The sequence below is a fragment of the Orcinus orca genome, chromosome 8 (assembly GCF_937001465.1).
Source record: "Orcinus orca chromosome 8, mOrcOrc1.1, whole genome shotgun sequence".
Taxonomy (NCBI): Eukaryota; Metazoa; Chordata; class Mammalia; order Artiodactyla; family Delphinidae; genus Orcinus; species Orcinus orca.
In genome coordinates, this window is record NC_064566.1 from 95,433,829 (window position 1) to 95,460,720 (window position 26,892).

At 58.4% G+C, this 26,892-nt stretch overlaps 2 protein-coding genes across 7 annotated transcripts in view; one reads left to right on the forward strand and one right to left on the reverse strand.

Moving 5' to 3' along the window:
* The first annotated feature begins 280 nt into the window (after positions 1-280).
* Positions 281-11,895, forward strand: CXCR5 (C-X-C motif chemokine receptor 5). The gene is made up of 2 exons (XM_004273325.3): positions 281-381; positions 9,156-11,895. The coding sequence occupies exons 1-2, from the start codon at positions 325-327 to the stop codon at positions 10,221-10,223; spliced, it is 1,125 nt and encodes a 374-aa protein (XP_004273373.1). The 5' UTR covers positions 281-324; the 3' UTR covers positions 10,224-11,895.
* The window catches only part of BCL9L (BCL9 like), a 28,752-nt gene continuing 13,626 nt past the window's right edge, over positions 11,767-26,892 (reverse strand). For 4 of the 6 annotated variants that reach the window (XM_033434457.2, XM_004273324.4, XM_033434456.2 and 1 more), the window contains 8 exons: positions 24,550-24,651; positions 22,912-23,297; positions 22,111-22,230; positions 18,953-19,163; positions 18,710-18,794; positions 16,324-18,610; positions 15,604-15,885; positions 11,767-15,171 (listed from right to left, as the gene is read on the reverse strand). In XM_033434457.2, the coding sequence (XP_033290348.1) occupies positions 14,078-15,171; positions 15,604-15,885; positions 16,324-18,610; positions 18,710-18,794; positions 18,953-19,163; positions 22,111-22,230; positions 22,912-23,297; positions 24,550-24,575 (4,491 nt within the window). In that variant the 5' untranslated portion in view covers positions 24,576-24,651 and the 3' untranslated portion in view covers positions 11,767-14,077. The other 2 variants (XM_012534321.3, XM_033434460.2) reach the window with 2 other exon arrangements.

Genomic DNA, 26,892 nt, shown 5'->3' on the forward strand with positions numbered 1-26,892 from the left:
GAGGAGAAGCGAGCGGCAGCCTTTAAACCAGTTACAAGCCCCAACTGAGACAACTATTGCTGGGAAAGAAGCTGAAATGCTTGACTAGCACTGATGCTGTGGGGATTTTCCCTCTTTCTTCAAAAAAACACAAAAGACCCAGTGGAAAAAAAAAAAAAAATGATGAGTTGTGAGACAGGCCTTGGGTCCTACGCAGCCCCAGGAGACAGCACACAGTTCATTTGTTTAAATTTGCAGCTGACGGCTGCCACCTCTCTATAGTCAGCAGGCGGAGAAGCTCTCAACATCAGGCAGTGGCCAGTCCGGTGACATACGGCTACAACCATGAACTACCCCCTAACCCTGGACATGGACCTCATGAACTACAACCTGGAGGACCTGGTGAGTAGGGACAGGTAGCTTATGGTCGCCCAGCAATTCTGAATATCCTGCGCCCGGGGCCCAAGGAAGAGGGGAAAGACATGCAGTCCTCTCCCACTGCGGATCAGCAGAATCTAGACAGGCCCATCGGCGCCTGCCTTTTAAGGTTTGATTTCTCATTCCATGGAAAATAGAGCTGCTGCCTTAAATAGACATCCTTTATTTAGAGGGGATTGGAAGTATGGGTTCAGGTCCTGCATCCTCCCTGACATGCTCTAGGACCTAGAACAAGTCACTTTGCCTCTCCATTCTTCAGTAGGGGGTCCTCTCCTCATCTCATACGGCTGGAATACGGGATAGATGGGAAAGTACTTTGGAGGTTTTCTTAATACCAGGAGGCTGGCATTGCTAGTTGACCAATCAGTGTATGTTTATTCATCTCTTGCTCTACGATTCTGTCATCGGGGCACGACATTCTCTCTTGGATAGAGAAGGTGAGAGCCTGTTCTTGGCACTTAAATAGCTTACGGGCTAGCCAAGAAGAAAAAAAAATTACTCACCAGAAGCTCGTAGACAATGATTATGTGCTAAACCCAAGGAGATGGTCAGCAGGGGAGAGGACCCCAGTGGGCTGGGGTCAGGAGGTAGGGGGTGCCAAGCTGGTATCAAGTTAGTGGAAGAACTCGGTGTTAATCCTAGAAGTGTCTCTGAGCACATTGTGGCCTCCCTCAGAGGACTGGGCTCTCTAGAGATTAGGTATTTTTCGGTGGGCTAAGAAAATAGTCCCCAGCGTCACTGTCTGCCACCCACCCAAGACTGTCCCGTGAAGCAGAGCTTGGCTGTTACTGGGTCCCCAGAAGGCGTATGTAAGGAGCAGCTCAACCAGAGACCCAAGGCTCCTGTGTGAGGGCAGCAGAGGGCTGCTCGTAAGGACCTTAGGGAAACTTTCTTGTAGTCTTCACTCCCTTTCCCCCATGGCCAAGGGCACTGCTAGGAAAAGAACTTCTCTCTGAGCTGAATTCTGGGCTGGATCCTTTTCTAAAGGTCCAAACTTTTTCTCCTATACCTGCCAGCTCTCCTGGCCCTAAACTCATCCTGAGATGGTCTCCGACTCCCTCTAGCTCCCCTGGCTGGAGCCTATACTGTAACTCCACCAGCTGTGTTCCCAGACTTGCTTGGAAAAGTCTGCCTCTCGCTTGCCCAGATCCCAAGACTTGGAAGCGTAAGCAGAGCATGGGGAGCTGGGGGAAGGGATAAGTACCCAAAGTCTGCCTTCTCAGATCCAACCCTCCGATAAAAGCAGAGCCAGAACCATCAGTCTAATCAGACCTGCTGCTTAATTTGTGGGACCCAATGCAAAATGAACATGCAGGGCCTCTGTTAAACATTTCAAGATAGAGACAGCAGAGCGCTAAACCAAGCACAGGGCTCTTCTAAGTGCTGGGCCCTGCGTGACGGTACCGGTCTCACGCCCATAAAGCTGGCCCTGAGTCCAATCAGACTAAAACCCCACAACCCTGACAAGGCAATGTGCTCCCACCCTGGCCCCCAGCCCTGGCCCCTGGCCTCACCTGACTAGGTTACCGGGCGTCTTCCTCTGCCCGAAGCTTCAAGCTGACCACGAGCGCTGACCCAGTTGGATATCACAGTAACCAACTCGAGACCTGGCCGGTTCTGGCTTCTGAGAAACCTCAAGAGTTCCCCTAACTGCACGCCTCACTCCACTGCGTGACCTACTAGAGACAGGTGGCGGCAGGGGTACAGCCGGGCATGTCCCACATACCAAAGAAAACCTGCAGCCCGGGGAGAGAGAGCGGTGACTCACTTCATGTCATGCCTCAAATGAGTGGTCTCAGCCCAGGCGTCCCTGCAGGCCTGAACCCCCTCCATCAGGGTCGGGCCAGGAGCCAGGAGTCCTAGGACCATCCGGGCCCTGGACCTTTCTTCAAGCCAGCCCCCAGCACCTCATCCCGCCTGCACTCACCTCCCATACACTCCCTCTCCAGGGCTGTTGCCCCCTCAGAAGTCCAGACCCTCTCTCTCCACCCCCACCCCCACCCCCCCCCAGCCACTCACAGCAGGACCTCGAGCAGTTTTGACAGTCTCCCTGACGGTATCTCCCAGCACAGGGGCCCTGGCTTGGCAGGGCGGCAGAAGAGTCTTGTATGCAGTAGCTTCGCAATAAGTATGTACTGATTTGTGCTGCTCCGCTGAGTGTCTCAACTCCCCATTTCTCTCTGGAGTTAGTCTCAGTTCTATTATTTTGCTTCCTATTCCTCTCCCTCTTCTGGTCCAAACCAAGTATCAGTTCAGTGTCCTAGAACACTGGGTTCTAGACTCCAATGCTGGGTTAAGAACTGGGGGCTCTTGGCCATAAACCAAGTGTTGGGCATCCTATCTTCCCTCCCTCCTCTTGCATTCTAAGATCAACTGTTCAAAATGTCCATTTTCTTGAGATAGGTTGCTAATTCCCATGAACGGTGGATCCAAACAGAAAAACTCTAGACAGCTAAGTACCAGAAACTAGGAGCCAGGTCCCTCGGGTGGGCACTCCAGGGACCCATCCTGCTGGGAAGGCAGATCTAGGCAGACCTAGAAAAGCCTCTGTCCATAGGAACCTGGATCTGAAAGCATGCGGCCTCCTCTTGACAGACCTAGGACCTGGGGTACCTACAGGGGTCGGTCATAAACTGCACCTCCAGCCCCACCCTGCACACCAGCCAGGAGGAGAAGCTGCTATAGAGCAGGGTGAAGGTGGTCCAGCCCCAGGGCCTGGCTTCCCCTGACCCCTCCCCAGGGATGACCCCCCACAGTCTATGACTTCAGCGCATCACAGGACGGGAAGGCCATTCATATGCACTGTCCCATTTCATCAAGGAGGTGTGAAGAAGAGGAACCAAAACCAGCTCAGGCTGTTTCTGGGGTTTACCTTGGGGGAAGGGAGGCTCACCCCCTCCCAAACCAGGTCAAAAGTCCCAGAGGAACCCCAGTGGAAGAAGCCCCAACTGGGGGTGATTGGAAGGGTCAGAGATGAGGGAGAGACCCAGGGCTAGCCTGGGGAGGGGTCAGTGTTGGGGCAAGTCTGGGCTCAGGCACAGAGACCACAGTCTCCATCAGGAATTCTTGCCTTCAGTGAGGACACAGAGTGTGGCTGAACCACTCCTCTGGCACAATGGCAGAAAAAGTGACCATGAATTTGGGACTGAGAATCAGGACACAAGAATGTGTATTCTTTCAGGAACGATGGGACAAAATATTTCAAATCAGTACTGACCCGGGAGATGGCTTCAGGAGGTTGCCGAGCACACCTAAGAGACCTGCCTACCTGTCCCTCGGACTGCGTGGCTCTGTCCCCAAAGTGCAAATTGATCTGGGGTGCCAAGGGGGACCCCTTGAAACCTAAAGACTCAGTGCAGAGGTAGGGGTAGCTTAAAGTCTCCCCCCAGAACCACACCCAGAGTAGTGCCATGTTCCTAATGGCCAAAACACTTGGGTTGGAGATGGAAGAGGAGCCTGGCGGGCTCGCTCCTGAGGGGTGGGGGCGGGGAGAGGGGGGAGATGTGACAAATGGCCAGCCAGAGTCTCAGATGGTCTTTAGGGGGTGTGGGCCCTCTAAAGGAAGAGTGGGGAAGGGATAAAGTCCTCCGCCCTCACCCCTCAACCCAGCCTCCTTCTTCCAGACCCCCGCACCCCTCAAGCCACAGAAAGCTGGAATGAGAGACGCCCTGGCTGGTCCTACTCACGACTCCTGTCTCTGGGTTGGGAATATCCAGCCAGAGACATAAAAGGAGATGGAGCCTGTGTGTGTCCCCTATAGCCAGAGTGATGAACCGCGTCTGTGTGTAGACGCCTCTTGCAGCTAGTATGACTCAGGCCCTTGGAGCCCTGGAGTTGGGCCTGGATGAGCCAAGCGCTCAGCAGCCCTGCCTCCCTCCTGGGGGCTGAGAAGCAAGTCAGTCTGGGCCATTCGCTCAGTGCAGGACAGACAGGCTGGAGAAGCAACGGCTCCCACCCAGGTGCTGAGCTAGATGAAGGTGACACTGAGAACCAGAACAGCGCAGGGCAGGGCATGACAGCCAGAGACTCGGAGCATCTAGGAGCTGTGAGCAAGGGGCATCTGAGGGCAGGGCCCAGCTTCCTTTCCAGAGCAGGAATCCCTTCCCACACACTTGGCCTCAAACATTCCTCTTCCTCCCAAGGGCCCCAACCTATGGTTCGACAGTTCTGCCTGTTAGAAGGCTCTTTCTCCTTTGACTGAAACACCCCCAATCCCAACCTCTGCCCATTTCTCCTGCTCTACCCGCTAGGACCTCACACAATAAACCCATCCTGCCTTCTCGCCATGGGAGCTCTTTCCAGTCCTTGAAGGGGCCAGCTCTCCTGGACTCAAGTCTTCTCTTTCCTGGACACCACAGCCCGGGACCTGGAAACTTCCTCCCAGGGTGGGGATTTCCAGACTCCTTAAGAACTGGTCACCCTTGTCCAGCCCAAACAAACTGGGTTGGTGGCAGGTGCCCACCTACAGGTTTCTGTTCACCTAGATAAGGCAACAAAGCCCTGCTGGCAGCCACGCCACCCTGTTGACTCATCTGAAGCTTGCAGTCAACAAGCTCTCAGGTCTTTTTCTCATAAACAGTTGTTAAGTCAGGTCTTCTCCAACCTGTCCCTGAAGAGTTGAAGTTTTAAACCCCATCTAGGTCTCTACGTTTTTCTTTACCAATTCCATCTGGTCAGTTTGGGCCTGTAGTTCCAGGTTGTAGAGAACTCTGCACTGTCTGAAAGCCTCCCCCAGCCGTATCACCTAAGACAGGGTTGAGAGTGAAAAAGAGGAGAGGATCCAGGACAGACCCCTGAGGAAGGTCCTAGACACCCGCTGCCCACCTGCTGACACAGAGCCCCATCCGCAAACGTTTGCTGAGCTTCACACCGGCCACTGCAGGGCAGTGAGACAGCCTCATTATTTGAAGTCAGATGGGGCTTGGAGGACTTAATTATCCAGGGAGGGGCCTGGGTCCTACAGAGGCTCCTGAGGAAGGAAAGAAGAGAGGGGCAGAGGGGTGGAGTGGGGGTAGGAAGAGTAATCTTTGTAATTCCAAGCACTTTGATCTCTCCCCCCATCCTCCCTTCTCCTGGCACCTCAATACCAGGACACAGAATGTTCTAGTCCCCACTCCTGCCCTCTGCACAGCTTCACCCCAGTCATCGTGTTTTCTTGCCTTCTTTGAGGCCTGGGTCCCTGGCCTCTGTTAGGCTACTGTCCACTGGGTACCTGCTTATGCCGCATGCTGTCGTGGCCCCAGCAGTCACATGTCTGAGTCTATACGGGGTCATGCTGCCATCAGAGTGTGTGTGTGCCTGAGGGCCGTGGCTTCCTGCAGCTTCTCCCAGCGAAGGATGAGTGAGTGCTCGGCCAGATGGCGCACCTGAGCTCCCTCTGGGTGTGAGTCTTGGGGGGCTCCCTTCCACGCCCACTCCCCGCAGCATTCAGGATTCCTGATTCCTAACTTCCCACTGGGCCAGAGCTGATCTTGCTCCATGACCTACCTCCATGATCTGAGGAAGGGCGGGTGTGCGGGATCCCCTGGCCGTGGGAAGTGGCTTTAACACGTGCCACTCCTGAGGCCCCAGGATGTCTGTTTGACACCTCCTGCTGAGAGGCAGCGCCATCTCTCAGCCCTCCTCACACCAGCTTCCTCTGTCTTCTCCTCTCTGCCTGAGCGCTCTGCCGAACCATGACCTCTTGGCAAGAAGGGAAAGACAGTCCCCCACTCCCAACCCTCCTCGAAACCTGGGTTCTCAGGAGACGGGGGCTCTGGGCTCCTAGGGACTTGTCTCACTGTGTTGACTTTAGATGAGCAGCAAACCAATCAACAGGAATGCTCTAGAGGGCAGGACTTGAGTGGTTCTGGACCAGACAGGCTGGCTGCACCTAAGCCCTCTGCTGGGCAGTGGGAGGGCCAGGCTCCCACCACGAGGTAGATGGAGTCCAGCCCCGCTGACTGCACCAAACCCTGCATCTCTTCTCCTTCTGTCTCAATTGCTTTGCTCTGCATGAAAACAGCTCATCTCACTGCCTTCCCGTTTAACTCCTGCTGAATTCCAGGATGAATCAAATGGTTGTATTCAATGACGATGCTGGAAATAACTCCCAATATGGTTAGAGAACCCAAGATAGGCTCTAGGCTGTCAAGAGCATTGGGAAGAGGCAAAAACTGAAGAAGGGTGGGAAGGAGTGTCTGAGTCTGCTGAGGCACAGGGAGGAACTTCCCCAGAGTCCCAGAATACGAGGTCCCCTGGCCTTATCTGGGAAACTGCTCTCCAAGCGGTGCAGCACACATCTGCATCATGTCTGGCATGTGTAAAACACATGGCCTTGTAAGCTCCCCCGGGAGCTCACCATCCAATGAGGCCACCGACATCCCAACCCTGAGTGAGGTAATAAAGGCACACGTGATGGAAGAAGAGAGAATGTAATTCCAAGCAGAAGAGTTAGGAAGGACATAGGAAGGTGGGATTGAGTGGGGCCTTGAAGGAAGCATAGCAATAGGCAGACTTGGGAAGAAAGGACTGCTGGGCGAAAGGAAGAGTTTTAGAGACAGGATTGTATCAGCGTGACGGGGGCAGGCAGCCAGGAGAACGATGAACCTGAAGGAGAGGGATAAAGCGATAAAGTGGAAGAGAAGGTTTGAAAGGTCAGGGGAATATACAGTTTGCAAACATGTAAAGGCCCAGTAGAGGAGTTTAGACCTCACCCTGCAAGTCCATGGTCTTCCAGTGAAAGCAGAACCATTTTCATAAACAAAAGCATATGTGTGAAACACCACATGAGACAAGGGTGTCTGGTTTAAAGACGGGAGGACCAGAGGCTCCCTCCCTTCCCACCGCCCCCCCCCCCAACCCCAGTAAAACCTGCAAAGAAAGTCCATGGACTTATGCTGTATGGGAGGCCTCACAATTAGTTCTGAAATTTAGTAATGTATGGGAAACATCTCTTCCTAAGAGAACGCGCAGGTAAACCTCACTTCTTTTTGAGCACTGCATTGTATTCTGCTGTGTGAATGCCCTGAGGTTGGCTTCCTCCAATCTTCTATTGACGAACTTGATCCCAAACATGACTTTTCCTTATAACTGGCTTTGCTTTTAAATATGACTAACACAACATTTTAAATCAACTCTACTGCGATAATTTTTTTTTAATTCTATGAAACTGAAAAAAAAAAAGATAAAGACAAAAAGAAAAGAAAACCACTGCTTAGAGGTAACAGGGAACCAGTAAAAGATTTTAAGCAGGACACTGATGTGATGGTATTCGTGGGTTGAAAAACTCATCCTGTCCTCTGTGCAGGAGGTGGATAAGAGTGGAGAAGTCAGTGAGAACGGGACCCATGGGGAGACAGTAGTCCTGAGCATTAGGGTGAAGAAGGGCTACACTTGGGCTATGGCAGAGGGATGCTGGGGTCGGGCCAGCCTATGACTCTGCCACGGCACTAATGTATCCTCCCACCCGCTTCTCTCAGGAACCGGAAGGAAAGGCCCAGGTTGGGGAATGGGTCTTCCCACCATGGAGAAGAAGTGTATGACCCACAGCTGGGGCCCTGGGTAACAGTACAACCACCCCCTGCTTGTGTGGGACCCTCGCTCTCCAGGAAGGAGGGCAGGGTGGGACCACCCTGAGCCTGGGTGCCCGGTACCCTCTCCCAACCTCTCTCTCCCTGGGGCTCATCGTTTCCAGAAGTGCCTTTTTGAAGCCACATAAGCTGGTTATAATTGGTCTTGAAATGCTGTGGAGAGGTGTATGGTTAGGGGAGGGGGTGGGAAGAACAGAGCTGGGAGGTGAGGAGCAGGTGCAGGGGGGCAGCTGTGAGTGAAAGGTATGAAAACAGGCACCCTGCCTTCCTTTGCGGTTAGCTGGGTAAACAACCTGAGTGCTGGGGTGGGGAGGGCTGGGGGAGGGAGAGGGAGGCAAGGGAGGAGTGAGCTTCCGGAGACAGAGTGGGCACATCCCCTTCACTTGGAAGCCTCCCCCTCCCCCCTCCCCCCTCCCCCCTCCCCCCTCCCCCTCCCCTCGCGGAGAAGGGAGCAGAGTGAGGCGTTTGCTGGTGACAGGGAGTAGCAGGCAGGGCAGCCAGGCAGTGCTGTGTCGTGGTGGGAGTTACATCAGCGTGGGTTCAAGCAGACCCAATCTCTGGCGAGACATGGGTGAAACCGGAGTATCACATGCCTTGGGCTTGCTGTGCCGATTAAACAAAAAAGAGGCTCTTACTACAATGTCAGATATAATGAAGGAACGAGGGGACAGACTGAGAGCAAGCCAGCAGGCCATACCAGCATCCACCCCTTCAGCAGGATCCTAGGTCTGAGTGCCCTCTGTTCTGTTCAGAATCGGAAGAGATGGCTCTTTGTCCTAACCAGATCCATTCCCCCAAATGGAAGCCCTGATTCCAGCCCCTGCAGCTGCATCCTTCCACACCTGAGGCCTCGCAAATGAGAAACGACTTACAGGTGCCCAGCCCTTCAGAGTTTATGAAGCACATCCACACCATATATCTCCTTTCATCTTTGTCACTACCCAGTGAGGGATGTTTACAGACGAAAACTGAAGTTGGAAAAGACAACGGGATTTGTTTGAGGAACACAAAGGGAAACTGGGATTTGGTCCGTGGGCAGACTGGGAGTGCAGGGACAAAAGCAGTTAGCCTGGGGGGATAGGATTACTCTACCAGGGAGTCTGGGTCCCTCTCTGAGAGGAAAGACTGGTTCTCAGTTCCCACCCTCCTGTCTCCTTGCCCTTGCAGTACAAGGAATTAGGCAGCTACAATGACAGTACGGAGACCCACACAATGGAAAATCACCTCTGCTCCACAGCTGAGGGGCCCCTGCTGACCTCCTTCAAGGCCGTGTTCGTGCCTGTGGCCTATGGCCTCATCTTCCTCCTGGGTATGATGGGCAACATCCTGGTGCTGGTCATCCTGGAGCGGCACCGGCAAACGCGCAGCTCAACCGAGACCTTCCTGTTCCACCTGGCGGTGGCCGACCTCCTGCTGGTCTTCATCCTGCCCTTTGCTGTGGCCGAGGGCTCCGTGGGCTGGGTCCTGGGCAGCTTCCTCTGCAAAACCGTGATTTCTCTGCACAAGATCAACTTCTACTGCAGCAGCCTGCTCCTGGCCTGCATCGCTGTGGACCGCTACCTGGCCATCGTCCACGCCGTCCACGCCTACCGCCACCGCCGCCTCCTCTCCATCCACATCACCTGTGCAACCATCTGGCTGGCGGGCGTCTTCTTTGCCTTGCCAGAGATCCTTTTCGCCAAGGTCAGTCAACCCCATTACAACGACTCTCTGCCACACTGCACCTTCCCCCAGGAGAACCAGGCCGAAACCAACGCCTGGTTCACCTCCCGCTTTCTCTATCACATCGGAGGATTCCTGCTGCCGATGCTGGTGATGACCTGGTGCTATGTCGGGGTGGTGCACAGGCTGTGCCAGGCCCAGCGGCGTCCTCAGCGGCAGAAGGCGGTCAGGGTGGCCATCCTTGTGACAAGTGTCTTCTTTCTCTGCTGGTCACCCTACCACGTTGTTATCTTCCTGGACACCCTGACGAGGCTGAAGGCCCTGGGCAGTAGCTGTGAGTTCAATGGCTATCTCTCCGTGGCCATCACCATGAGTGAGTTCCTGGGCCTGGCCCACTGCTGCCTCAATCCCATGCTCTACACGTTTGCCGGCGTGAAGTTCCGCAGTGACCTGTCGCGGCTTCTGACCAAGCTGGGCTGTGCCGGCCCTGCCTCTCTTTGCCAGTTCTTCCCTAGTTGGCGCAAGAGCAGCCTCTCGGAGTCAGAGAATGCCACCTCCCTCACCACCTTCTAGGTCCTAGCCACCCCCCACCCCCTTGTTTCTGCTTTCCTTGGGGCAGGCAGTGATGCTCGAACTCCTTCCAACAGGATCTGGGATCCTAAGAGCTCGCCTTGGCCAGTGTCCTCATATGGGGCAGCTGGAGGAACCAACCCCTCTTTCCAGGACAACCCCGCCAGCTCTTCTCCCAGCCCCGGGTCTAGGCTGGGGTCCAGGGAGGGGAAAGCAGCCCAAGGGCAAAGCAAAGGATACCTGTGCTCTTCTGCATCATTTTGGGCTGAGAGGACCACACTTACCTTCTCTCATCCTAACCATCCAAAGCTCAAGAAAGAAATTTTCCTTCTGCCCCCGTCGATAGGGAAAGTCATTCCCCTTCCAGAACGTACTCCATCATCTTATGGACCACCGACCTCCACAACCACCCACCTCTCCTCCCACCTCACCTGCCAAAAGTAACAAGCAGCTGAGCACCAGGGCATAGATGGAGGTTAAGGCTGAGGAAAGGCCAGCTGGCAGCAGAGCGGGGCCTTAACATGTCTCAGTGCCTACTAAGCACAGACATTCTTTCAGGTCACCAGCCCTGCAGCATCTTGACCAAGCAGGAAGCTCAGGATGACCCGGTCCAGGTGGCTGCCCCTGGCTCTGACCAAAATGGCGCCAGGCCAGCCCCATGTCACTGGGCCCTGGGAGGTCTGCAGCCTGAGGCAGACTCCAGGTGCCCTCAGAGACCAGCCAGCATCCTAGAGAAGGACTAAGGTCAGCAGAGAGGAGCCCAACCAAGGAAAGGAAAGATTCTCCTTCCCCAGCTCCAAGGATGAACAAGTATTAACCAAAGCCAGCTGTCTTCTCTGCCCAGGGTGGAAAGCTCCCAGGGCAGGCCAAGGACAGCAGGGTCCAGGGCCCTGGTGGGTCTGGGCACCGATGCGGAAGGGGACAGATGCGTTCTTCCCTTCCCCTCTCCCCGCAAACTACACAGCCAGGAGAAACTCCTGGAGCCACAGAGAGAATCTGACCGCGGAGCAGAGATGGAGACCTCCCGAGGAAAGAGACCTAAGGGGTCCCTGGGGGTCATCTCATCTAGCCCCCTGCCTGCAGGCCAGGCCATCTCTCTGGGCCGCAGCAAGAGCCGCGAGGCATCCCCTTGGGCTGGGCAGTGTGACAAGCAGGCCTAGGCAGGGAAGTCCCCGGGCTCCAGGAAGCTGGGCCCTGCCCCGAGAGGATACTACTCAGATGGAACCAGAGGAAGCTGCTCCGCGCCTGCCTGCCCCCTGCCCGGGGAGGGCTCTCCCTGCCTCCTCCCCAGCCTCTGGTCTGCCTAGAATGGGACACCAGGGACCCCTGCAGCTGCTGAGGGCGCACATCGGTTGCCCAGGCCCACTCAAGCCAGTCAGCCCAGGTCCCTAAGAGGCCCCCGCAGGGGAGATCAGAGCTGTGACCCAGGGGACTAGGTCTTCACCGTGGAACACCAGGGAATCCCTGGGGCCCCTTTTTCGTCCCAGCACCCAATAGTAAGCTGGGCAGCGGAGGAGCCAGACACAGAAGCAAGACAGCAAGAAACTGGATTTTTAATTTTCTCTTTTTAATAAAAAGGCACCTATAAAACAGGTCAATACAGTACAGGCAGCACAGAGACCCCCGGAACAAGCCTAAAAATTGTTTCAAAATAAAAACCAAGAAGATGTCTTCACATATTGTATTTATATATTTATATTTATATATATATTTATATAATGGTACAAAATGGCTGGGGGTGTGGCCATGGATGGAGGGAAGTAGCTGGCCTGTGGAATTCACCTTGGAAAGCTAGTCTGGTGGCAGAGGTGGGAGGAGCGGGGGAGGGGGAGGGCATCGGGCCCTTTTCAGTCTGACCCGTCTCTCCTCTGCGCAGGAAACACTTAAGAGTCGGTTTGGGAGTATTGGGTCATGGGTGGGGGACTCAAGGGCACGAGGCCCGGGTTGAGACAGGGTGGGAACGTGTCTGGCGGGACTGAGGACAGGTGGCCCCTGAACACGGGGGACCAGGCCCTGGCCCCTGGGAGGGGCTGGGGGAGGCAGGAGCTCGCAGCCAGCCCCGGAGGAAGCACTTGACCTGGCTGACCGGGGTACTGAGGACAGCACCAGACTGGGAGAACTGGGGACAAATTCCCTTTGTATCACAGCTGCCAATGGGAGACCAGGCCCTCAGGTCAGGAAGGCTGGGGACGGGGCCACGGCAGAAGACACCTTGTCTAGAAATGGCCCTTGGCCCTGGAGGTGGGGTACAAAAGGCCTCAGCCAGGTAGCTGCCCTGCCACCTCACAAGGCAGGAAAGGAAGTGAGAAAAGGAGAAGTGTTTTACTCCTGGGGCTGAGGGGGGCAAAACACCCAATCGTGTATGGCTTCAGCTCTGACCAGAGGCGGGTGGGGAGCTCGTATGGGAAAGAGCCGGGGGCTGAGGGGAAGGCAGTGGCTGCGCCTGGGTGGGCACAGAGCCCTGAGCTCTGGGCAGAGGGACCTTGCCAGCGATCGGCCAGGCAGAGAGAAGCGGGAAGACGCCCTCCTGCTCGGAATCCAACACTCTCTCTATTCCATCCTCAGCGGGTGGAGGCTGGAGGGAGACAGACGGACTCGGCCAAACCCTTTTCCTTTCCTCCTTTGGTGATAAGAAGTAAGTGGTAGCCTCTGGAAGAGTCATGGCCCTGGGGGCTACCTGGCCCAGAGCCACTGCAGAGGGCAAAGGACCATTCGGCTCCCCAGGCCACCCCTCCACGGCTCCACACGAGGGGGCCACACAGTCTCCGCCTCGTCCTCCTTGCCTTCATCCCGGACTGGGGACCAAGGACTTCAAGTTCTGGCTAAGATGTAGCAGCAGGGGACACCAGACATCCACAGCTAGGAAGCCAGGGCCCCGTGTCACCTCTGTGGGGCAAACACACATGCACATGCACGCGTTCTCCTGAATCACTCAGCAGCAGACAGGCTGCCGCCCTGGGGGGTCTCAGCCCTGCTGGGGCTCACCAGGTGGACGCCTAGGTGGTCTGACCTCAGTTTAGGTGTGGGTGTAGCTACGTCATTTCACCACTGGGGGACGGGACCGGAATGGTATCCTTTATTGACCCAGAGACACTGCCACAGCGGGCAGGTGTGTCAGACTGCGTGCCCCTGGGTCCAGGGGAATGGAAGGGGCAATCATTTGAAAAAGGGGGGAAGGGTTTCTTTTATCCTTTTTTTGTGTGACTTCTATCAAAACACAGAAATACAGCACACACACAAACCGGCACAAAAGCGCAGCGCTCTATTTACAGCTACGGCTGGCGCCTGCCCACCTGGCCAGCCGCCTGCAGGTTGGGGTGGGAGAGGGGGTCAGACACATCATCAGGGAGAGGAACTGAGGCAGGAGAAGACAGAAGGAAAAACGGGGGGGTGGGGGCAGAGAAACCAAGAGGAGGAAAGTGAAGCTCCCGGAGGAGACAGCAGCAGGAAGGGGAGGGAGAGGGAGAGGCCTCTCCTCTCCTTCCACTCCCTGCCAAGGATTAGATACAGGGCTCTGAAAGCAAAGCTGAAGAGGGCAGAAGCAGAGAAAGAGGGAAAATCGGACGCAGAGAAAGAGGGAAAATCGAGGCTCCGTAGGACTGGCGGGGGGGGGGGGGGCAGTCCTGGCAGCCGAAATGGGACCAACCCCCATCCCAAATCCCCCACCCCACTCTGCCACTTCCCCCTAAGCTGCCAGCACATCTGGTTTCCACAAATGCCACTCCCCACACAAGCCCCCTCCCACCCCCTCCACCCCACCCCTTGACCCAGGCCATCCCAACACCGAAGGGGAAGAAACTTTCTTAAGGTTATCCTATTTGCAGTATCGCCCCAGCTCCAGCCCCCCACGGGGACTGCTAGAAGGGCAGGTTGGCCATGCCGCCCGGCGCCGGGAGGTAGCCCATCTGGCTGTCCAGAGACACACTGCGCTGCCGCAGCGGGTGGGACACCATGAGGTTCTGCTGGGGCGGGGGGCCCATGAGAGAGCCCTGCGGGGGGAGCATGTGGGGGGGCTGGCTGTAGACCTCACCGCCCACTCCCCGCTGCTTCATCAGCATGAAATTCTGCTGGGTCATGAGGCCTTGTGGAGGGGCCATGACCCCCTGGTGCAGGCCATGGGGCACCATGCCCTGCTGTGAGGGCACACCTGTCCTGCCCAGCAAGGACATCTGTCCGGGGTGGCACATGGACATGTTGAGCCCCCGCTGGACGCCCTGCTGGCCCGGGAGGTTGGGGGGCCGGGAGGGGGTCTGCTCCGCCATCATGTTCTGCAGGTTCATGAGATGCAGATTGGGGGGCTGGGCCTTGGGGGGCTGGTTCTCGCTCTTGGGGAAGTACTGGAGGGTGCTGCTTGGCTTCTCCGAGGGGATGATCCTGGACAAGTCGAACTCGGGGATCCCCGTCGGGGTGGGCCGGATCACCTCGCTCAGCTCAGGGTCGTTCAGCACTGACGCCACCCCGGGGAGCACGCCCGGGGGGTATGCGTCGCCCATGCGGCCGGCCATGCTTTTGCCCATCAGGTGCTGCTGGGGGGGCAGGGGGCCTGGCGGCTGGCTGGGCAGGTCCTCTGGGGGCAGGGCCATGCCTGAAGGGTAGTGCTGCTGCAGGCCGGGTCCCCCGCCCCCACCCCCACTAGGGGCCATGGCACCGTGGGGCTGCTGCAGCCGAGGGGGGAAGGGCAGCATCTGGGAGGAGCTGGGCACAGGGCCGCAGGGGGCATTCAGGGAGTCTGGGCCCCCTGGAGCCATCATCGTCGAGTTCTGAGGGGGCCCTCCTGCCCCCTGTGCATTGGGGTGCAGTGGAATGTTGGAGCCCAGAGGGGTGGGGGAGGGCAACATGGGAGGCGGGGGGTCATGGGACAGGGGCTGCTGGCCTGGCAGGTTCATGCCCATGGGGCTCTGGGCAGCGGCTGAGTTCAGGTGCATCTGGGTGGGCTGGTTATTGCTGATCCCTGCAGGGAAAGAGAAACGGGGGTCAGGAACCGTGTGCACCCAGCTGGGGGAGGGTGCAGAACTCAGTCCTTCCCCACTCCCCAGCCAGGCTGGTACCAGGGCTGAGGGCTTTCACCGTTGGCCTGCCCTAGCTGTGAGGGAAGGGACTCCAGGCACTTAGGTGAGAAGCCAAGAGGCCCAAGCTCTGGCCCAGCCGGCCAGGGACACATCAGTAGGTGGAAAGACCACTCCAGCTTTCCGGGCTTGGCTTCACTGAGCGACAACGAATGGGAACTGTGTCCTGGGACACCCCCCCGCCCCGACGCCCAGGGCTCTTTGGAAGCACAAAAAAGCCAGCAGGACCGCAGGGGCAGCCGCTGGCCGTGGCAACTCTTCCCACTCCCAGTGCCTGCATCAGCTCTTCTCCCCGCGGCCCCTCCCCGTCCCCGCACCTGGCCCAGAGCCCTGCGGTGGTGGTGGCGGGGGGAGCAGGGGCCGGTCGGGCAGCAGCTCGTCGTCTGAGGTGGCGATGGTCTTGATGGCATTGTGGTAGAGCGGGGTGGAGCTGGGCATGGCGTACTTGGACATCTGGGACATCATCAGTGACAGGGGGTTCTGGGAAGGCGTGGGGTCTGGGGAGGAAGTGAATGGCAGGCTGGGGTTCATGAGGCCGCTGGGAGGGTTGGCGGGAGGCGCTGAGGAGCTGCTCCGGGGGCCGCTAGGCGGGAGGGCACCTACAGAAGCGGGGAGACAGAAAGAGCAGGGGGTGACTGGGGAGGGGAAGATGAATTTGGCTGCTCACACTGGGGGCTTAGGAAGAGGTCAGCTCCCAAATCTCCACCTGACCCCTCCAGGCACAGATGTCCCACTCAACACAGGCCCCCACTGTCACTACAGCCCACCTGTCTCCAAGAAGTTCCTGCAGCCTCATGGCCCCAGGCAGTGGGGAGATCCCAAATATGACCCCCTTGACATGCCTGGGAGATGAACGTGGTGCTCCCTGTGAAAGCGCACACACAGCTGCCAGCGTCTGCCCCTCGAGCAGAGCCGTCTACCCCTGGGCCCTGGCACAGATGCCTTAACTCATTCCCCTGGCCCAGCAAGAACACCCCCACCAGGGAGGCTCCCTGCGCCAGAGGCCAGGGCCCACTTGCCCGGCCCCGTTGACTCACTCTGTTCCACGTTGCCCAGGGTGCTGGAAGAGTTCATGTTCAGAGGCGGCTGCTTGTTCTGGGGGACTCCGGGGCTGGGCATGGCTGTCTTGGGCGAGGCGACCCAGCCTGGAGAAGGCACCGCCATGGAGGGAGACTTAAGCCTGCTGGGCGAGCCGGTGGGCGAACGGACGCTGAGAGAGGAGCTGAGGACCTGGGGTGACTTGAGAGGTCCTGGCGGGTTGGCCGAAGGCAAGGGCACCATCTGTGAGGGAGTCTGGGGTGACTTGAGGTTGGCGGAGGGCGAGGTGACCAGGGGTGAGTGTACCTGGCTAAGGGTGGGCGACTTCAGATGCCCCATGCCCGGCGAGCCCATCTGATTAATACTGATGGTGAGGTCTGAAGGCCGTCTGCCCAGCCCCCGGTTTGGGGCTGAATGCACAGAGCCGGGAGGATTGGACGCAGGAGGCAGGGGCATGTGGCTGAGCCGGGTGGTACCCACGTTGGCCATGGGCATTGAGCTCTGGTCGGGGCTGAACATGTCTTGAGTATTGCCCATTTCCTGGGGCATGGCTTGGTAGGGTCCCTGGCCCCCAGAGAACCCCTGCTGGCCCTGGCTGGGAAACTGCGAGGGCATCAGCATCTTCTGCGGGCCGCCCATCATGCCGCTGCCGCTCTGGGCCCGCACCCGGGCCATCTCCTCGGGACTGAGGCCCTGCGGCCCCATCATGTCCCCGGGGCCCCGCATCTTCTGCGACATCAGCATCTGCTGCTGTGGGGTCATCTGCACATTCAGGTTCATGTTCATGTTCATGTTCACATTCATGTTCATGTTGAGGTTGCCTGGCCCCATGGGTGGGTCCACCTCCCTCAGCCCAGACTGCCCCATGGGGGGACTCAGGAGGCCCCGACCTCCACCAAACTCCATGCCCATGGGAGTGCCCGCCAGGCCCTCGCCGCCAGCTATCTGCCCAGGAAACATGGCCGGATCCATCTGCCGGTGCGCCTGCATCATCCGTTCCACCTCCATGCCCTGCCCCATGCCGCTGCCGGCCATGCCCAGGGGGCGCTGCATGCCCATCGACCGCTTCTCCAGCAGCTGGTGTCGCAGCAGCTCCTCACGAACCCGAGGGGTCATAAATCGCTCGGCTTCACCCTGCCCGCCTGGGTAGGGCACCGCGTTCTGGGCAAAATTGCCAGGCCCCCCCATAGGGGGCAAGTCTTCAGTCCAGCCCATACCCGGCCTCACAGGCCTCTGCATGGCATTCATGGGCACCTCCATGGGCATACCCTGTATGCCCCCAAACCCAGACACCCGTTGCATCTGGTTGCCTGGGAAACGGGGACCGGGGAAGGGTGGTCCACCCCGGAGCTGCATGGGATCTTGGACATCCATGGGCCCCCGCAGCTGGGCTCCCATCCCGGGGGGCCACTGATCGCCAGGCTTGCTGTGGTAGGGAGGCGGTGGTCCCCTCACCATCATGCCCCCCATGCCCATCATGTCCTGCAGTGGGCGGCCCCCATGCAGCCCGATCTGCTCCTCCTTCCGCCGTTTCTCCTCGTAGTACTCTTCCTGCAGCTTGCGCCAGGCCACCTGCTCAGGTGTCAAGCTGTCCTGGCCCAGCCTCTGCATCATCATGTTCATCTGCTGCCCCATGTCCCCACCCGGGGGGTGCCCAGGCACTTCATGCTCCAGCGGGGGGCCCCCGAGGCTCTGTGTCTGCGAAATCATGGACTGCAAGGGCTCCTCGTACTTCTTCAGCCCGCTGGTCGGGGCCGTGGGTGGCTGCTGGGGGGCGGGAGGGGCTTGTGCTGGTGGTCCCCCCTCGCCCGCTCCTCCAGGGGGCCCCTTGAGGAAGGGCTCAGTCTCCCCGCTGCGGAGCAGCAGCCGTTCAATGTCTCGCAGCGTCTGGAGGGAGCGCTCCCGATGCTCCAGCTGCTCCTTGGACAGGCCCTCTGAGCCCACCAGGCTCCGCTGCCCATTGCCAGTGGGGGCCTCCCCAAGCAGGGCAGGGCCGGGAGCGCTGCTGGGCTCTCCTCCAGGAGGCAGCGGGTTGTTGGCGGTGGAAGCTGTAGGGGTATTAGGGTGGGTACCCCCAGTGCCACCACCCGTGCTGGCAGCTCCCACCGAGTTGGGTGTCAGGTCCTGACTGGTGTCCTCAGGAGGCCCCTCGGAAGGCAGAGCAGGGGGGGCGCTGCCTGGGGCTGGGGGTGGCGGTGGCGGCAGTGGAGGAGGCTGGGACTGAGGGGTGCCTGTTGATGGCGTGCTCAGGGGTAGCGGTTCTGGGGTGGGTGGCACTTTGGGGGCCTGCAAGAGGACAAAGGCAGAGCACATGACAGGTAAGGGGATGCACTGGCCAATCCGCTGCTCACAGAGCACCACGCCCAGGCCAGGTGACACACTCACCTGGTCCAGCTTGGCACGGGGCACGTTCTGCTGGTGGTAGGCGAGGATGGAGTCGGCCCGGCCCTGCAGCACTGCCTCCGCAGCCCTACACAGGAGGGTCGGGCACAGACAGCTCAGAGAGGCGGGCAGGAAGGAGCCCTCAACCTCACCCAGCCCAACCCAAGCCAACCCTGGCCCCCTGCAGGCACTCACTCAGGACCCCAGGCTGAGGGGTGCTAGGCAAACAAGGGCTGAGGCACTTACGTGTTGGCCAGGTGGGTGGTGAAGACATACACAAACTGTGAGGGAGGCTTTCCCGGGACACCCCCGCCTCCACCCCCGGGGGCGTCGGGCCGGAGGCCTGGCGGGGGCCCATGCGGGGGGCCTGGTGCGCTGCTCTCACTGAGGGGCAGTTGGGCGGCTTGGCCAGGACCCAGCTGTGGGGCCGCCATGGCTGGGTCTGCTACATTACAATCTGCACAGGAGAGGAGAGGGAAAGAGGCCCAGATTTAGAGAGGAGATCCAGTGGGGGGACAGCCGCCCACCCCCCTGCCGCTACCGTACGATCCCAGAGATGCCCAGGGACAGAGAGGCTCACTGCTTCATAGCTCGTGTCCACAGGGTCATCTGGGGCCCCAATCGGGCATTTTCACTAGTCTAGTTTCTATACTTGCCCTAGACCTTTGAAAAGGATGGAAATTGTGCAGACCATGTGGAGAGGAGGGAGAGGGAAAATGTGCCCCTTATGAATAGGCCCCCGCATGCTTGGCACCCAGGCAGTGCAGAGCCAGGGTCTGCACCAGGCAGGGGCTGCAGAGCCCCGAGCGTGGCCCTGCTCCGACCCCTCGCCGTGGTCTGTGCGTGTGTATGCACGTTGGCCAGGTGAGGGGAGAAGGCAAAGAGCTTGTACAGCTGATGATTCAAACGCTGAATGGTTTTCATTCTAGCCCTACCACTAACTGTTCTGCAACCTTATGAACAAGATGCTTCCTCCCTCTAAGCCTCAGTTCCTTCATCTGTAAAATGGAAACACTAACTCCAGCCCTGCAGGAGGGGGAGGGGCTGGTCAAAGAAATCTATTTTTACAGCAAGTTCACAACCATGTCACAAACTAAAAAACTGTTTAGAAAACAGAGAGTTACCAAAGCCTGACATACTGGGTTCACTGCCAGGGTAGACTGGCCATCCTCGGCACCGAGCGAGGTTTTGTTCCATGGTCACAGCCCTGACTGTAAGTCCTCGCCTACAAAAGATCTACGCTTGGTCATTCATAGGTCTAGCGAGTGGGTGGAACTTTGCCACCATCAAGTGCCTGGCCTGCAGACAGTGAGAGCACCTACTGCCCCAAGTTGTCTCCCTTGAGCTGGGGCAGCAGCCACCTTCCTGCAGGCCCACTGGCAGGCTCCTCTTCTTGAAGAAATCTTCTCTAACACTCCTACCTCGTTAACGGCCCTGCTCTGGACCCTGTCTCTCCAGTTTTACATAGAATAACAAAGCCAGAAGTTTGGGGGAGAGGGGAACTTGAGAGCTGATTTCAATGTGTGAGGGCTGCCCTGGGGAAGAGGAAGGTGCACATTCAATACGCAGAACTAGGACTCCTGGGGATGAGTTATGGGCAGAGAGGCAGGCTTTATTTCAATAAAATAACTTCTAGTACAATGATAACAATAAAAGCTAAACACTGGGGACTTCCCTGGTGGCGCAGTGGTTAAGAACCTGCCTGCCAATGCAGGGGACACGGGTTCGAGCCCTGGTCCGGGAAGATCCCACATGCCGCGGAGCAACTGAGCCCGTGCACCACAACTACTGAGCCTGTGCTCTAGAGCCCGCGAGCCACAACTACTGAAGCCCATGAGCCTAGAGCCCATGCTCCGCAAGAAGAGAAGCCACCACAATGAGAAGCCCGTGCACTGCAGCGAACAGTAGCCCCCCCTGCTCACCTCAACTAGAGAAAGCCCACGTGCAGCAACAAAGACCCACTGCAGCCAGAAAAAAAAAAAAGCTAACACTGTTCTAAGTGTGCTACATGTCTCAACTCATTGACTCCTCACAACAACGCTAAGAGAAAAAGATTATTTTTATAGATGAGGAAACTGAGGCCCTTTCCCAAATTTACACAGATAATAAGTGGAAGAGCCAGGATATAAACCCAGGCAGTCTGATTGCAGAGTCTGTGCTCTTAACCTCTACATTATACTGCCCTACCATCAAGAACCCTTCGAGAATCTAATGGCAATATAACTAAAACGGTAAGTGCTTGCCTTGGTATCGGGTATGGGGTGTTAACAATTTCTTCTTTGATTTCCCTGTGTTTTCATGTTTCTACAACGGTACAGTCTAGTGTTATAAAAGTGAATTGAGGAGGGTCTGCCCTGGGAAGCAGTGACCACCCCCATCTATCACTGAAGGGTTTGGCCAGGGGCTTGTGGACCACCAGTGAGTCCCCTGGGGTGGGGGTGGGGGATGGCTGGGACCAGATGACCTTTAAAGTGCCACCAGCTGCAGAGGCTTCAGTATTTGATCCCATACACCACCTCCACGGACATGATCTGCCCTTTCCACAAACATCTGCTGAGTCTGTTTCCTCCTCTGCATCATAGTAACACCTACCTCACAAGGCTGTTATAAGGATTAAATAAAACAAAGTAGCAAAAAGTATCCTGCATATTTTTTTCTTCCTTCTTTCTACAGTCTGGTTTTCGACAAGTTCACAATTTAACATTCTCTGGTTAGTTTCTTACGCATTAAGTTGTTTCTCCCCACACACAGACATAAGCTTGGAGGGAAAGCATCAAATCAATGTATATGGGCTTCCCAAGGGCAGGAGTATGTCTGTTTCTCCCCCATCACTAGTGCCAGGCCCAAATAAATGCTGATCAATGCAAGAATGAGAGGGGTGGGCGTCCACCCACACCCACTCCTTGTCCTGGTGATGCGCTCCGGGCACTTGCCAGGAGTCAATTAGAGGGTAGGGAAGGGCACCAGACACACAGGCAATGTCAGCTCACACCCAGGCTTAGCACAGCTTTGCGCAGCCGAGCCAGCTGTCCAGCTCCCAGTGATGCTGGACCCTCACCGCCCTCCCTCTAATAACCAGTAGGTGGCAGCATAGGCCAGGAATTCACGGGAGGAGGTGTAGATGTGGCCAGGAGAGGCCACCTGAGGTTCAACCTACCCCACCCTGGTCCCCAGGGAGAGGGGGCCACCGAGCACCTGGAAGACAGCAACTGAGCTGTCACAGTGCAGGGAGGGACTGAGTCAGAGATGTGAGATGGGAGAGGAGGAGCCTGGGCTCCTGACCCTTTGCTCCCTCTTCCCAGGCTGGGCCTTCTGAAGCCCTAGATGAGAGGGAAGTTCCCTTAGGGCAGCTATCCTCTGGGGGCACCAGGGGCCACAGCATCGTGGCAGTGATGGGCACTCACTGTGGGTGGCCCCAATGGGTTTGTCATCCTCCTCGCTGTCCGGTCCTGAGCACCATTCGTCTCCACTGTATGGCTGCTTCCGCTCCAGCACACAACGCCGCTTACTCCGGGGTGCCACTTCTGCCCAGGCAGGCAGGGGTCAGAGTGAGTACCCAGAGGCCCCGGGATCCTTCCCAAGCCCCGTCTCCCAGATGCCCCACCCCAGGGGGCACTGCCCCGGCCATGGTGGGCACTTTGCCAGCCCTTGGCCCCCACCACGACACCATTTGTTTCTGATTTCTCTCTACAGCCCTGCTGCCTGCCTCCCCTCCCCCACCCAGCACCAAGCCCAGCATAATCCCCAACCACAACTGGTTCTAATTAGGGCTGGGGGGGGAGGGGGAAACTGCTGCTACTCTTCCAGGCCCCAGTGCCTACACCATAGCTCCCACCAGCCAGGATACCAGGAGGTTCCTGGGAAGTGTAAGGGTCTGCTCCTCACCCCAGAGCACCTCCCTCTCCCGCTCTGGGGGCTCTGGTGGGAAAGCAGGAGAGGCATGAGACTGACCGACCAGAGGCCCCATCACTCTGTGTGGCCCCTCCATGGGTGGCACCTAAGGATGAGACATCTCCATCCAATCCTGAGAGAATGACCAGATGGGTGGGTATAATGGGGGTAAGAGAAACGTGTCCCCGGCATAAATGCTGGAGAGGAGTGGGGGTTGAGGATTAGGCAAGGGGGCTAGAAAGATGGTCTCCCAGCAAGTGTGAGTCTAGGGCTGTGGAAGATGCTGGGGTCTTGGGGATCAGGAAATGGGATACCTTTGGCCTCCGCATCCAGGGACGGTGTCCCAGCCTCTCGCTGCTCTCCGGAGTCCACAGACACGCTCCGCTCCCTCTTCACTTTGCCCTTGAGCGAGCTGAAAGGGGGCACCCCTGCCTGGGGGTTCTTCAGACTTGAGTTGCTAGGTGAGATCTGGTTGGCCTTGGCCCCATGGTTCCCCGCCCCCACGCCCTTCGAGCCCAGGTTGCAGGTGGGTCCTTGGTTCACATTCTGGTGCTGGGATTGGGCCCCGCCATTCCCTGTCTTGCCATGATTGGTCAACTTATTTTCTGGGTGCATTGGCTTGGCTGGGGCAGGGGGGCAGTGGCCGCGGGGGGACAGCGGCGGGCTCCCTGGAGCTTCTCTCCTCCTAGGGTGGGGTAACCTGGAGAAGGTGGAAGAGACATGAAAAGTTAATCCTGCTAGGGGTGTAGCACGCCTGGATTTTAATCGCCCCATCCTGCCTCACCTAGTGGTAGGGGAGGTGGGGGCTGAGTGGCATCTTAAGACCACCAGCTATCCCCTACCCCCCTCCATGGCTCCTCAGAGAAGGGCTGATTCCCCTCTCCACATTGGGCAGTGAAGATGGGGCAACCCCCTCCACCCTCCAATCCCCACAATTCAAACAAAAACCAGGGCCTCACACTGGTAGAATCCAACCCACCCCCAGCCCCCGGCATCCAACAGACTGCAAGCCTCCATGGCAACCCCCCTCCACTAGCACCTGGCCAACACTTAAGCATCCTCTTGTCAAGGGTTTGCTGTCTTCAGACTCTTTCCAAGGTCCCCAACCTCAACTGCCATGTGTCCCAACACCAGCATGGAAGGGGCACAGGACCTGAGGGTCACTGCTCCTGCCCCAGCCCCATTCCCCTGGGGAAGTGGGGAAAAGCACACCAGAGAGTGGTACCCACTGGTCCAGACAGCTCCCCAGAGCAGGAGGGGAATGCCTCAAGGGGGTATACTAGTACGCCTGGCCGGCAGGCAGGAGCAGAAAAAAAAATGGGGAGGGGACTGGTGTGCAAAGCAGACTGAAGCCAAGGATTCCTGCAGCCTAGGCTGCGGGCCCTTTAAGCTCCAGCCCGCTCCCCCCACCGCCTCCCCCTCCCCGGAGACCTATTAATAGCCGCTGGAAAGATCACATCACGGGAGAGGATATTTATCCCCCCTCATTCCACACCAGCTCAGATTTATTTCAGCTCTGCTGTCCTGCTGCTGCCGCCTGGCCCTGTCTGCCGGCTTCTCCTGGAGAAGGGGAGGGAGGCAGGCACCGCCCCTCCCTCCAGCTCCCACCCCCAGCTAGACTGAGGCCAGAGGGCGCCATCGGACCCGACAGTGGGGTGGGCAGGGGTCTGCTCAAACCGTTTTTAAGAGGAAAGGGCTGGAAGGGACTAGAACAGCAGGCTTAGCTGGTTGCCATTCCCCTCTGTCCCCTGGGCCCAGGCACTAAAGCTGTGGTCTCCTGCCTCGGGGCAGGCCTTCCCATTCTGACCCCCCTTTAGCCCGCCGGTGGCCTGGAAGGCAGGTACTCAGGGGGTCTCGCTCTCCAAGCCTGCACAGTTCAGTCCCATCACCACTGGGCCCTTCCCTTCCCCTCACTCCACACACATATCCCGCCCTCCGCGACACCCACACACCTTGTCTTGTTAGCCAGGATCCTCATGGTTCCCACACACAGTGGGGCTACGGCCCCTGTGCGTGCCCAGGGCCCAGCCAGGTACTCGGTACTGGAGCAGGGACTGCAGCAACAAGCCCCAAAGAGAAAACTTGTGACTTGGGGAGGGGGTGTGAGAAGGGGAGGGGAGACGGGAGGACCCAACAGCCCTGGGACTAGGGAACTGGGTAGGGTAGGGTGTGAATGGCAAGGAAGGATTACTAGTCGGGGTATGGATCCTAGTGGCCGCTCCTATCCCCATTCCTCCCGCACTTTACCCTCAGGGAGCTTGCAGTCTCTAGCAAGGCCCCCCCACCCCGGGCCACAGGGGCAGAATTCACTAAAAGGATGGGTTGCAAAAGTGTCCACTTGGGGCGGCCGCGAGGTCTGTCAGGCCCCAGGGGGTTGGGGGGGACTCCCGCCCCCAGGTACGCCCCTCACCCGGGGGGCGGGGGACCCCCTGGCGCCCCGCCCCCAGCTCTGAGCCCTGCCCCTGGGCGCCCAGGCGGGAAGGGGGCCGCGGGTAGGGGCGATGCCCCGCCCCCAGCTCGAGGCCTAGCCCGTGCCCATCCCAGCAGGCCCGGGCGGGCAGCGAGAGGCCTGGCGGGGCCCCGGGGCTGCAGCTGGGCTCTTCTGGAGACCAGTAACGCTGGCTCAGATTCCTCCCCGACCGCAAGAATGCAGGAGCCTCCCCTCCCCCCGCCCCAGCACCCCACCCCGCCCCCTTCGGCAGAGCCAGAGCGGAGAGGCCGAGCGAGCGAGCGAGCGAGAGAGCCAGCGAGCCGGGGAGCGGGCGACGGGCAGGACTGCAGCGTGCCTCTCCCGGCCCCGCACGCGCCGCCCGGACAGACCCACGGCCAAGTGCGGCGAGGGGCCTGGCGCGCGCCACGGCGGGGCCGAGGTTCGGTCCAGCGCTAGGCGCCGCCAGGCAGGGGCGCTGGGACCCACCAGCACCCAAACTCTGACTCACACACCCTCGCAGCTCACACGTGGACGGGGAGACAAAGACACGCACGGAGCCCAGGAAACTAGAGGCGCGCTCACGCCGGCCCGCGGAGGTGCTGGCCGAAGCAGGAGCACAGAAGCAGCCTAGGGCATGTTTCCAGAGGCGGCCAGAGGGCAGAGAGGGAGCGCATCGACTCACTGAACAGATGAAAAGACTGAGGCCCGGCCACAAGGGAGCCATAGAAAGTTGAGCCCGGTAGTCACAAAGAAACACACACACGGGGCCATAGATACACCAACAAACAGACTTACACAAACACAGAAGCCTCACACGACCGCCCCCAGCCCTGTCCCCCCCCTCCCCGCGCAGATCCCAGAAAGGGGTGGGGGGAGAGGAGGAGTCTTGGGCCAGAAGCTTTGTCCCGGTGACAGGCCCAGTCAGACACCGGCCCACATTCCCTGCCTACATTCCCTGCCAGAGCTGCCGGAGGCTGGGCTGGGACCTGGGGGTGGGGGGCACACCAGTGACCCTGTGGGAGTCTAACCCTAACTTAACCCCAGGGCACATTGGCCTTCCCCACCCCAGCTCTGTCTCTAGGGAGGGAGGCTCCTCAGGGGAAGATTCCAAAGTCCAGGGCCTGGCTGGGAAGCAGCCTGCTGCCAGCCCCCATCTCCTGCATCACGCGGGGTCGGGTGCGGTGGGGGGGGGGGGTTGGGGGGACTGAGGTGGGGAGAGCTGGAGGGCACCTGGGCTTAGGGGCAGGCCTATGGGGCTGACCTGGGTCCCAGGCTTCCACCTTCACCACCTTGCTGATCCTCAAATCATCTGCCAATCATCTGCCACGACAGCATTATTATCCCCATTTCACTGTGAGGAAACTGAGATCGGGGAAAAGGAAGTGACAGGCCCCTGGGTCACATGACCGTTACATGGCAGCACCAAGACCCCATTCCCCTGGTGTTTCCTCTACACTGCAGTGTCCTCCCCTCAAGTCATGACAGCTCATCTGAGCCTGCACCAGACAGATGGGCTTCCCACACGCCGCAGGTCACCGGACCCAGCCTCCCGGGGTTGGGGCAGGGCAAAGGCCACCCACTTTCCTCTGTTTACAGCTTCAAATATCAGGACATCTAATAATTTGGGAAGGGGCTGTTAGAAAATTAGTCCTCTCCAGGGTACCCCGTCAGGCGAGCCTCCTCTCTAGAAGAATCTTGGAGTTGCCCTCCCCTCTAGGACTCCACCCCCTCGCTCCCACCCAGCAGCAGGACGAGCTGAGTCAAGTACAGATGAGTCAGGACTTTCCCATCTCACACCTCCCCCCTTTGCCCCTCAGGGGTCTGCCCCAGATCCCAGAGATCCCCGTCCTCCTCTAGCACTCAC